Below are 12,565 nucleotides of genomic sequence, written 5' to 3'. Positions count from 1 at the left end.
GCTTTTCATTTGAAGTATTAGCACTTCGTCTAACTTTGTTAATTGCAGATGAAAACATTTGAATATTTGTTCAAGAATTTAAGGGGAAAAAAAATGGTATTCAACATGTCTGAAGGTGCTCAGTGGCTCAAGTTTGATCCAAAAGCAGCTGGACTTCTTTAGTTTTTAGAAGACATTTCATCTCTCATCCAAAAAGGCTTCTTCAGTTCTGCATGGACCGGAGGGGAGTTTCAGGTTTTAACGAGCTCACAAGTTAAAACCGGGAACTCCCCCTGCGGATGAGAGATGAATCCTCCTCCAAACTTAAAAGAATAAAACCTGGATTAGTATTCAGGGCCATAAAAACCTCTCCGCTGCAGAGAAAACACACAGTATAAAAGTTAAGGTTTTTTTTTACCCCAAAATCTTTCAATGTTTCATGAAATAAAGCGCTGACGCAGCATTTTGTGTTTCAATATTATAATTTAACATCTAATCTTCATCAATATATACACAGGAGAATAAATAGACAGTATTGATTAGAGTATTTCTTTTTAATGACAAACACTGATGAGGTCTCTTTCTTTTGTGTATTTCAGATTTTTTTTTTGCCACCATTTAAAAAAAAAAGAAAAAAAAAAATCTTTCGTTAGAAAACTACCTACTGACGGTTTCACTTCACGATCCAAGAAGGATCTTTCTTTATTGTGTTGTTCTCCGGTCCGAGGATGGCGACGCCGCACGTCCTCTGGCCGACACCGAGGTACCTGCAGGACATCCAGAACAACAACAGGGGCTTTATACTCGAGATAAAGAGATTTATTTTTTCTTCTTCAAATATTTCCACATTGCAGAATTATACAAACTCAGTTAAAGCAGTAATTCTATCAGCAGAATCTTTCACTGTTCGAGTCTGCAGGATTTGACAGTTTTACCTTTCAGCCACGTCCACCAGGTTTTTGTGGTCGACAGCGAAGAGTCGTTCTCTGTGATTCTGCTTCATCTCGTCCGTGACTCCACCGAGGAAACGACTCATTCCTGCAGCACAGAGACACAAAGACTTTAAAGCAGCAAATAACAATCACAGCCGCAACTAAAACAGTTAAAACTCGTAAATGAATGACTCTAAAGAACGAGGAGAAACTCAAAATCCAACAAAAACCTGGGAAAATATGTCAAAGGTAAAAGAAATTCACTGTAAATATCAGAACTTTTAATAACAGGATATCTCATTATTATGAGACCTTTCTGAAGATTTATCAAATAATTCCTGACATTTAAAGTTGCCAGTATTAAAATGTAAAATGCAGAACGATCCGTGCAGCTGCTGTCAGGACGCATCACGTCGGTCAGTCGGAGACTCACCTTTGTTTCCGGGGGCGACAGGTGAGTCCACGGCGGAGAAGACGGACAGCTTGGCTTCGTCGATGTCTTGTTGGGTGAACTGTCCCGACTTCGCCCAGTCGACGCCTTTACGAAACGCGGACAACGTCTGCATCGAGTTTGGATCCCTGAGAAGCACAAGAGACACAAACTGAAGTCAAACACGCTGAAAATCTCATCGTAGATCGAAACTCAAGTTTTATCTATATTATTATTATTATTATATTATTATTCTCAGGAATATGAACTATAAATGGTGAAATGTCAAATGAAGATATGAAACATTAAATCTTAATTAGCAAACGTGACTATATTGATTAATTTCCTATAGCAATGCTGCTTAAAAATGTGTGAGCTTTATGGTGAACCTCAGCTCACCTGTAGGAGTAAAAAGAGAACAGGCCGCCTCCTCCCATCCTGGCTCCGCCCCCGTAGGCTCCGCCCTTCTCCCGGATCTGTCCGTGGAGATATTTAGCCGTCATCATCTTCCCCAAGATGCACAAACTAAAAAACAAAACATGGAGAACAGTTAACACCAGAGCAAACGCAAAATTCACATTAAATAAACTGTTTTTGAAAAGTTCGCTATTTTTGTCAATTTCATTTTCATTTGTAATAAATTATTAAAGATGGTGGTCTTGTATTGATGATGTTACCTGGCATAATCCTCGTGGGAAAACGGCACCGTACGAATGCTCTCGCTGACAAAGTTCACAGGGAAAGGCAACTGGAAGAAAGTTTTCATCTGACAAGGCTGGAAGTTCGTCTCCTGGAAAGTCAAAACATCAAATTCACCTTTAATTCAGAAATCGGACGATCAGAAAAATGTCATCCATTTGTTTACCCATTTCTCTAATTATGTTGCACAAACTCCTGTTTATTTTTTAGTAATTATAATAAACTGAACATGACCGTGATGTAAAATGAAATGCTAAAAGGAACAACTTCTCGATGGCGATCAGCAGACTGAGAAATGAAAACGTCGGTAAACACTGAACTTACAGATATGAGTTTCCTACTTGGGCCGGCGTCGTCTTCGGGGTCGAGTGGCTTCTGCGATAAAAAGGAATACAAATAAATTAAAGAAAGCAAAACAAGTTTACTTTTTTTTTTTTGTTCAACAAGTCGAGGCGAGAAACATTCAGGCTGCAGATATTCCTGCTTTTGAACCACGCACTTGCGTTAAGAAACGTTTACTGTGTTACGCCACTAGAGGGCCTCCAGAGAAACCAGGATGTAATTAGATCATCTGGATTTTCTAAAACAACAAACATGGCGACAATTGAGAGCGTCACTGCTTTCCTGATTCTGAGATCACAGATGGACAAAACGCCATCAGCTGTCCGGACTTGTTTCTATTTAGACTTGCAGATTTTACACTTTTAGATCTCCGTACTGCCCCCTACTGGTCATGTGTATATTGCGCTAATTTCCGAGAGGACAACCGACTCTCCAAACAGAGGCAGGGTACTCGAGGCAGCCGTCATGTGAACATTCAGTTTAAAGCAATTATATCTCCGGCGTATTTCTAATCTGCAGGTCCAACTTCACCTTCACGATATTTGTTCGGACCGCTTTGCGTTTCTTTCTGTTCCCGGCGACGTCCTTCATAAAACTCTCGAGCTCCGCTGTGGTGTCGGACATTTTCTGTGGAGTTGTGTTGATTGCACACCTGTCAGGAGAAAATAAATAAATACGCAGACAAGCAGTCTTTAAAAATATAATTTATAGTGAAATATAATGAAGCATCTACAAAAACATAAACAGCAGAAAAAAACAACACAAGCAGCTGAAATGCAAATTTGTTTTGCTCAGAAAACCCAAAGAGATCAAAACAGACAAGCAGACCTTCCTTCACGTATTCGCAGGTGTGATGTGAACCCACCTCATGTTGTCCAGGTTGAAAAGGTGTTTTTTGATCCGGGGTAACGTTCGGACGACTTGGCTGAGGTCCGACATCTCGGCTATCCTCTTCATAAACCTCACCTGAAGTTCAAACACAGGTGCAACACAGACTGACAACAGCTCGCAGAAATGGAGAAAATAACTGTTATTTCTTAATAACCTTTACATGTATTATTTTCATTCACTTTATAGCAACAACATTTTGTGACTTTATGTGATCACAACATGTTTCTGGCCCTGAAACATCCGGCACATCGTCTGAGTTCGAGGTCCTCACCTGTTCCATCCCACCGAAAGTCTCCTCGAGGTCTCCTGCTGGAGTCAGGTGACGGCCCCCCCGGGTCATAGCGTACATGTGACCAGAGTAGGAGATGCCATTGGCCAGCTCCTGCGCTGACATCATCACCAGCACTCTGAGGCGCTCCTCGTTGTCGAAGTGGGGCCTGAATGACAAAATAAAACCAACTGTTTTTCTGTTGTTCTGGCATCAGTTGGAGATGTGAATTTGTCGGATCGTTGGGAGGACGCACTTGTTGAATAAGTCGCTCCACAGCTGAAACATGTGAGGAAGGTTCCTCTCCAGGCAGGAGGAGGATAGGAGGACGCCCTGCAACGGAGAGGAGCCAATGGACATTTAGAGGTCAATATATCACTGCAAAGAAATAATAATGTCGAGTTTCTTCAGTTTATCCCAACATGCACTGAGAATCAAACAGTTTCACATCTTTACACTGCAGCACGACGCCCAAACAATAACTTCACAAAGAGATGACTGAAAATAAAGAGATGCATTTATTTGTGGGGGCTTTGGGAGTTTGGTTTCAAAGACACATCCATCTGGCACCGACCTGCTCAAACGTGTCCAGGTGGGTGGAGTCCGGGATGACCTGGGTGGAAACAGACATGCCCCCTGTCCTCAGGTCCATCTGCTGGGCCTGCTGCCTGTAGTCCAGAGCGCCACAGCCCATCCTGACAAAACACACAAAATCACCACGTTAGGTGTTTCGGTACATTAGAAAAAGGTCAATATTCCTCTGAAGGCCCGACTTCAAAAACGTCTCTACTCACTTCTACATAAACTGATCACAAATCTGATGGACATCTAATTCAATAAAAGGAAAAACAGCTTTTTATGGATTCTCTCTGGCAGTGTTGGATAATTGGTAAAGTCATTGAAAAGGCTGTTTTCTTAACAGGTTAACAGCAACATGCCGAGATAAACAACCCCAAAAATACTACACAGACTGGAAAACTTGGTCTGGGTTTCCAACACAGTGATAAACCGGTTCGAATCCCATCTGAAGAGCAGGGACTTTGTGAATTACACATGAAAGCAACACGTGGAGTTCCTCAGGGCTCCATTCCTGAGCCTCTTCTGTTCTACCTGACAGAAAACTAACATATCTCATCACAGTAATACAGACTGTAGTTTCATTCATTCCAAAATTATCTAGAAATTAAACAAAGACTTGATTGCAGTTCTTGTTTTTGGAGTGAAAGAGCATTAAAAACACAAACCAAGCAAAAAAAAAAACATTTTACAATTCATATTAACACAATTACAAAACCAGCCTACTAACACTTCAAGAATATATTTTAAGAATATATCAAGAATTAAAGATCTAAAATGTCTCAGGAGGGCGTAAAGAAATGTACAAATGTTTTATATGTGGTAGATTGTTATAATAATAATAATAATAATAATAATAATAATAATAATAATAAAGGTCTTTTAAAAACCTGATCAGACAGCTGCAGCCAAACTGGTCCTCACTAATACCAGGGAAGTGCATCAGTCCAGTTCTCTAATCCTTATACTACAAAGTCGACCTCTACAGTTGGTTCATAAAGCACTGAATGGTGAAAGGGTCAAAATCTTCAGATCTCGTTACGCTCCTGCAGACTAACAGGTTCACTCACTTGGTGATAACAGTGCAGAAGAGCGGCACGTAAAGCCGGAGCTCCTCCGGCAGCGTGTTCAGACTGCACATGGCTCTGAAGTACACCAAACCGTTGGTGGGCTGCTCACAGAGCTGAACCGGCACGCCTCCTGTGGAAAAAAATAAAAATAAAAATAAAAATAAATAAATCGCTCCATCAGACACAAACAGGTTCCTGAAACAGTCTGTGAAGCAGACGGACAGAATCGTACCCGCAGAGCTCATCTGAACGGGAGTGACGGAGATCGTCGGCTCGATGTCGGACACTTTGAGGGCGGGGAGGCACGAGGCGTCCTGGGCTTTACTCTGAGCAGCCAGCAGCTCCAAACCTTAGCAAGAAGAAATAAAAACACACCACTGTGACGTCTGGTGGATATTTAGGTACAGCTTATTCTGGTTCTGATCAGAAATGCTCAGTCTATCATTAAGACTTACATTTTTTAAAATTTTATTTTAAGTATATTGTGTAGAGAGAAAAACATAAATAAAGAGCCATAAAACAACTGAACACGTGAAGAGCAGTTTGAAGTCTGTGGACAAAAGTTCAATTTCCATACTCGTGAAGTTGTTGTTACCTTTCTCGTGAATCTCCTTCCGGTCGCTGTCAGACAGATTCTGGATCTTTTTCTGCAGCTTCTCCTCCTCAGCCTTGGCCTGTTTGTCCATGTAGGTCTCGTCTGGGCTCATCGCCAGCGTCAGTCGATGCGTGTTCTCCTGCAGGGACGGTTGATGAGCACAAATCAGCATTAATATTCAACTAAAGGGACCTGAGCTGAACTCATTTATGTTTCTGTCCTGGTGAGCAGTTTCCTTCCCAAAAGATGCAGTGAAATAAAACAGGGAAATAAAGTTTAACTGTATTTAATTATAGAGGAAATATTTTATTAGTCACAGCCTGTAATTGTTCATTCATAATTTTCCAGCCACTTATTAAAGACATAATTACTATACCAGAGACACACAAAGAAAAATATCTTTGTGCTTTGTTCACCTTAAAGTAGAATTTGACTTTGTCCTGAAGGAAACGGGGGTTTTCCTTCAGGGCTTCTCTGAACTTTGCAACGCTGTCGCTGATACGCAGCAGCTCCACCGGGTCGCCGTCGTGGTTCCACGAGGATGCGATGTACTAATAACAAGAAGAGACAGCAGCGATGTCAAGGATGAAGAAACCAACAGATGAAAAACACTCAAGATCGAACAAAAAATAATGAAAAAAAAACAGAATTATAGCAACACGTGTAACAGGATGAGAATCAGCAAATAAACCGCTCGGTGCACAAGGACAATAAATATGTTTACAATCTTTATTTGTATAAAGAAAAGAAAACAAACAGAGAACACAAACTAACTTTGTTAGTCCTGCAAACACACCGCCGACACGGAGCTTTAGAAATATGCAAGTGTGAAAACAAAACCAAGGTCGCAGGTAAACGTCCGTGAACTCACCGAGGCCAGAGACAGGCCGAAGTTAGTGGACTGATGTTTCATCTGGATCTCGATCTTATGGAGGAGAGCCTCGATCCTCTCCTCCTCGAAGCCGGTCCTGTGGAATAAAAAGTACAGGATTTAAGTCTGAGATGTATTCGATGTTCAAGTACAAATGCTCAAGTAGATGAGATTTATATTCCACCAGTGCTCATTAAAAACAATCCCACTAAATAAAATCAGACAGCTTCTTTTCAAAGAATGCAAGAAGACGTTTTTACTATATTCTAAGTTGTTTTGGACGAATCAGCAAATCTCTGAAAGACATTTTCGTAGGTTTAATTTTCTTTGACTTGATGAGGTGTTGAAACTTAAACGATGAACACCAACCGGCAAGAATGTTAACGAAAATAAAAACTGTCGGAAAAATAGTGACGACTTTGTTTGGGCCTCGAATTACGATTGAAAGATTTTCCAGTGTAGAATTTTCTCGTTCTTTTCTTTCCCTTTGTAACTCCTGTTTTGAAAAGTGTTGCGTGAAAACAACAGACTCACGTTCTCCTCAGATAAACCTGAACGATAGCTGGTGACCACGACACTTACTGTATGATGTCATCGATGGTTTGGCTGATGATTTGTTTCACCTTCTCCGTGTCGGCCTCGGCCATTCCCTGCAGCCCGATGCTGAAGGACGCCTCTTTGGTGCTGCCGTCGTATCTGCAGGACAGAACGTTTATATTTATATTTATGGGGACGGAGGCTGAAAGGCAGGTTTTGGTTGTTGTTTATCTTAAAGCTCATGCACGCACCCAACGACGGAGGAGAAGTCCGTTCCTATCTTGGGCTCGATGAGAGATTTGTAGAAGGGAGAGTTGAGTCCAGAGATCATCAGAGAGGACAGCAGGCTGAGCGTGAACCCTTCGAACGTGTCACTGATGCTGGACGGAGACACGGGAACCAGAAGTCAGAGGGTCAAACCTTTCCCGTTTCTCACACTCTGAGTATCTGAAGGTTTTGAGCACTGATGTCTCGGTGAAACTCAACAGGAAGTAGACGACGAGCTCTTACTCTCCCAGCAGGTAGCTCACACACAGCGTGTTCTGCCTGGCGGGATCTGGAGCCATGGCGTCCGGGCCGCAGGTCACACGGTCCTCTCTCTGGGACAACATCCACACCCGTTAGTCAACACTCAACTTTTCATGTCTAGAAAAATGTAAACCATGTTTGCAAAAGAGGAGAAGTGCATTGTGGGAAGTACAATAGTTCTCTTACAGGACTGGCCCAGTGGGGCTGAGGGGGGATTTGTGTGTTCGGGTCGATGCGTTGGAACTTGGACAAAGCTTCTTCTTGGATCTGCTGCAGATGATTCTCCAAAGGCAAATCTCCATAAGTGAAGAACCTGAATGTTTAAACACAAAAACATAAACTCTCATTTATTTATAATACAAGATGCTCGAGGTTCCACCTTCTCACACTTTAAAAAAAAGAAAACTTTAAACCAATATTTCTGGTGCCTAAAAGCTGGATTCATGGTTTCTACGTGTGTGTGTGTGTGTGTGCGTGTGTGTGTGTGTGTGTGTGCGTGTGCCCGTTCAACCTGGCGTTGCTGGGGTGGTAGTGTGTGGCGTGGAAGTGTTTGAGCTGCTCCCAGGTGAGGTCGGGGATGGCCAGAGGTTCTCCTCCCGACACCACGGAGTAGGTGTGGTCCGGATACAGCTTGTTCTGGAGGTGCTGGGCGTACAGTTGCTCGTTATTCGACTGCAAAAATAAAAACACACACACACACACACACACACACACACACACATATATATATATAAATAAATTACCATTTCACATTCTGGCACTTCTGAGGATTATTAATTTCATAACGCATGACGTAAAAACTTTTGATTCTTGTGCTGTAATTCTGCAGCGTTACGATTTGGTTCCTTTTTGAGTTATTTTTTTATTTAAAAAAAACGAAAAAAAAACATTTTACATTCTTATGTGTGAGCAGGATTAATGGATTGAGTGTGTCTTCGAGTGTTAAAAAACACGGTGCTTCACGAAGCTGCGTGGAGGTGATTGAGAAAGTGTTGACTTACGAAAGCTCCCTTCATTTCATTGAACACGACTCCTTTAAACACCAGAGGGGAGTTTGGGTCGGTGGTCGTTTCATTCTCCAGCCTCCAGCCTTCCTGCCTGGAAAATATTCACACTTCCTTTCTATCATTGTGACTGTACTGTGAACTGACCCACATTCACAACATCAGATCTAAAACACCTCAGTTTCTGTTTTTTATTTTATTTGAATTGTATTCATTTGTAACTGCAGCAGGAGGTCAAAACTCACCAGAAGTCCTGCTCCCGTAAACAAGGGAAGAAAACCGCATCCAGATAGACTGACAGGAGATTCTGGAAGTCTTTCCCATTTTGGGTGGAGAACGGATACATGGTGTAGTCGCTGGCTGCTCATAAACAAACAAACAAACAAACAAACAATTTCTTTTAAATTCTCAACTCTTACAGCAACATAATACATATAAAAAAGCTCTGCGTACCGGTGAAGGCGTTCATGAACGTGGACAGCGACCTGTTGAGCATCTTGAAGAAGGGGTCTCTGCAGGGATACTTCTCAGATCCACACAGCACGGTGTGCTCCAGGATGTGCGGGACACCCGTGCTGTCCATGGGGGTCGTCCTCAACTGGACACTAAACCACAGGGAGGCGGGAGAGAGAGAGAGAGAGACAGGACTGAGACGCAGCAGAGTCCTGCTTTTCTTTTTTTCTACGTGGTTGCCGCGACTCGGCGCCGTCACGCCGGACGTCTGAAGACCTGAAGACGTGTGCCGACCTGAAGAGGTTGTTGGAGTCGTCCCGGGCCGCGTGCAGGTACTGAGCTCCGGTTTTATCGTGGGTCAACTTCACCGCCGTGAGAAACAAGTCGGGGACCGCGACAACCTGCAGAGGCGAGGCCAGTTTAGTTTGTAGAGCACATCTCAAAGTGCTTCACATAAAAAACAACAGCATTAAAAGCATTCAAATATGAGGACATTTAAAAACAATGAAGAAGAAGTGATTAAAACATTAAGCAAGCCGAAGAAAAAGTCTTCAGGCTTGATTTTAAAGGAGCTGAGAGTTGCAGCAGACCTGCAGCTTTCTCGGATTTTGTTCCAGATATGTGTTGAGTATAAAAACTGAACGCTTGCTTCTCCATGTTTACAGCAGAGGGACACAAAGAGCAGCTGGAGTCACCGCTTGTTGGGTTTTTAACCAGAAAAGAGCTTGTTTACACATTTATACCTCAACAGTGCTGCTACAACATTAACTTCACTTCCACCGGAGTTTAAAACAGAACTCATCAGATTTAATAAGACGCACCGACGTCAGTCTACTCACCTCTCTGACCGTAAAGCCGTGGATGTTCTGCCCCGGCTGGTACTGAAGAGCCCTCTCTGCTGCCGAAGTGCTCTTCAGCCTCCATGTTTGCTGCCGACCGTTGAAACTTGAAGGGGAAAAAAATAAAAAAAATAAAATGATTAGTGAAAGATTTGGTGGGTTTAATTGAGCCTTTTAAAACAAGCACAACTTCCAGGTTGGTCCCTCTCCCTCAGTCCTGCTGCAGAAGGAGGCTCTCATTCATGGGATGGTGGGGGGCTAGTAACCACGGCAACCGAAGCAGTCACAGGTATACACACCACAAAGAAAGAATAAGTCACAAATGTTTGCCTAAACAGATTTAGATTATATGCTTTGGCATCTTCTTACACAGAAATCAGAGAAAAACTAGTTCCAATATAAACAGTAATTCTTCGACAGATTAAGTTACATGAAATTCAACAGCATCATCAGCTATTTAAAAGTAGGACCTGAAGGTTAAACATTAAAAACATAACTGCTGTACAGATCAATTTAAAAAAATCAACAACAAAAAGATGAAAGAATTGGACTGCACAGATTTTTTTTTTTCCATCTATCACTGCAAATCCTCAGTTTTTGTCTCAAAATAATGGTGAAAAACTGAGATCTTAACTTTTATCATCTGTTGTTTTAAGGACTTTAACTGTGACGTCACGTGACTTTGCGCATCATCAGTGACAGACTCCAGCTAGCTTCGCATCAGCTGTTTCATCAGCTTAAAGCCGCGTTTCCTCTGTTATCAACAAATATCAGAATATCTCGTCCCACGCGTCCAGAGACGTCATCGTGCCACGTGAGCAGTCGACAGGAACAAACAAACAAACAAACAAACAAACAAACAAACAAACAAACTGCTCTGAAAACATGCAGAGGCTCTGTTAGCTCCGCGCTCCACCGTCAGTTAGCTTTACCCGAGATACCGAAGTTTCTGGAGAACCGCCTTCGTTTGCAGAAACATGGTTCCGTTAGTCGCTAAGTCCGACCAGCATCGCCGTCCTTATTTCGGCTCAACGTGTCAGACGTGACACACGTTTTTCAAAAAAACAAAAATGGCCGCAACACCGCTGAGCCTATCGCAGATCTCACAGCTGATTCCAGCCCAGCTGCGCCGACCACGTGACTTGGAGATCTACGAAGACGGCGAGCGAATGTTTCGACACCCGCAAGCGGAACATCCACCTCGATGCGTCCTTGTCTGTGATTGGCCAGCCGTGGTAAGAAGAACAGATATGATTGGCTGAGCTACGTCACGTCTCCAGGTTACCAAACCTTGACGGCGCAGGGAGAGTTTGAAGGACAGCAATAACAACAAACTAAAAAAAAAACAAGCAAATATCAAACTTTTCCTTTTTTTTTTTTTTTTTTTTTTTTTTTTTTTTTACACCTTATAAACGACATCAATTAATTTAAAAATAAAATACAGATGTCGTCTTTTATGATTTTCTTTTGAATATTATGCAACTATAAAACAACTCCAGCAGATGTCACCGTAATATCACGTTTAGTCACTAAAGACGAAAGTTTTCTAAACGTACCACTTTTACATCAAAGAAGAAAACCACGTGGGTTTATGACTGAAGTGTTAATTTACAAACAGCAACATAAATCAATGCAGAATTATTGTCGCTTTTATTTATTCCACGACATTGTTTCACTGTAAAGCTTTATAAAATTTATAGGAATTAATGCTTTGTTTAAAAGACAGCATTTTTTTTTCTCAACAGAGTTTCTACAGTTGATACGTGTTTAATTTTATGGATAACTGCTGTTTTTTTTTATTGAACATTTGCATAATAATCACAGCCTGCCGTGAGTTATTGCCACGTCAAAAATAACTACCTTTCTATCACTGGCATGCAAAAGAGTTTTTGCCCTCTTTAATCCAAGTCTGAGCTGTCTGCAGGATTAGAAATATTTCATCACCCTGCTCTATCTTCTTTAGGTTAATTTGAATTTCTCCTAAATAAAAGAATTCTTCTCAAGTAGTTTCAAACTTAACTTAAAAAAAATAACCCTGAACACATCTGTGTACTTTACTTTTCTACATCCTGTTTGCTTCATGTTTGTGGTGATTCAATATAAATTAATTTAGGGATATATACCTTGTAAGCACAACGTGAACTGTAATAATGTAGGGACGGGGGACACATGGGAGCCAGTGAAGCTAATTAAGGTTTATCATGTTCATATTGTACTTCGGTGGTTGCAGCATACCACAAACCAGTTGCCACATCGTAAAGTTGTGCTTTTGGGGGCAGTTGCCCACTCTTTCCAGTTGGTAATACGGTTGCAGGATGTACTCAAAAAACCACAGCACCATTATTACGGTATAAAACTGCACCATCAGGTCAGTGGGTGGAAAAAGACAGAAGAAGCAAGAAATGAAGCTTCATTTGATATCCTAAGAGGATATTATAGAGGGGTTATAAAAGTATCATACAGTCACTACCACCCTTCTCACTGAGAGCTGCAGATTCACAATGAGATCCTCTGGGATTAGAAGAGGAACAGTGTAGTCATTTCTCATTAT

General features: G+C 41.8%; 1 protein-coding gene across 1 annotated transcript; it reads right to left on the bottom strand.

Moving 5' to 3' along the window:
* Positions 1–514: 514 nt before the first annotated feature.
* Positions 515–11,106, bottom strand: pitrm1 (pitrilysin metallopeptidase 1). The gene is made up of 27 exons (XM_069175457.1): positions 10,947–11,106; positions 10,015–10,120; positions 9,470–9,576; positions 9,176–9,327; positions 8,968–9,082; positions 8,720–8,816; positions 8,230–8,390; positions 7,905–8,031; positions 7,701–7,789; positions 7,442–7,570; positions 7,236–7,349; positions 6,654–6,750; positions 6,199–6,333; positions 5,783–5,921; positions 5,420–5,536; positions 5,188–5,317; positions 4,116–4,236; positions 3,798–3,874; positions 3,545–3,710; positions 3,248–3,348; positions 2,914–3,034; positions 2,365–2,415; positions 2,019–2,131; positions 1,741–1,866; positions 1,345–1,490; positions 915–1,017; positions 515–746 (listed from the first exon to the last, which is right to left on the bottom strand). The coding sequence occupies exons 1-27, from the start codon at positions 10,991–10,993 to the stop codon at positions 653–655; spliced, it is 3,081 nt and encodes a 1,026-aa protein (XP_069031558.1). The 5' UTR covers positions 10,994–11,106; the 3' UTR covers positions 515–652.
* Positions 11,107–12,565: the final 1,459 nt, after the last annotated feature.

This window comes from Embiotoca jacksoni, unplaced genomic scaffold, assembly GCF_022577435.1.
Source record: "Embiotoca jacksoni isolate LCO1_2020_lvr unplaced genomic scaffold, fEmbJac1.0.p SCAF_67, whole genome shotgun sequence".
NCBI lineage: Eukaryota > Metazoa > Chordata > Actinopteri > Embiotocidae > Embiotoca > Embiotoca jacksoni.
This window is presented reverse-complemented; position numbering and strand designations above follow the sequence as displayed.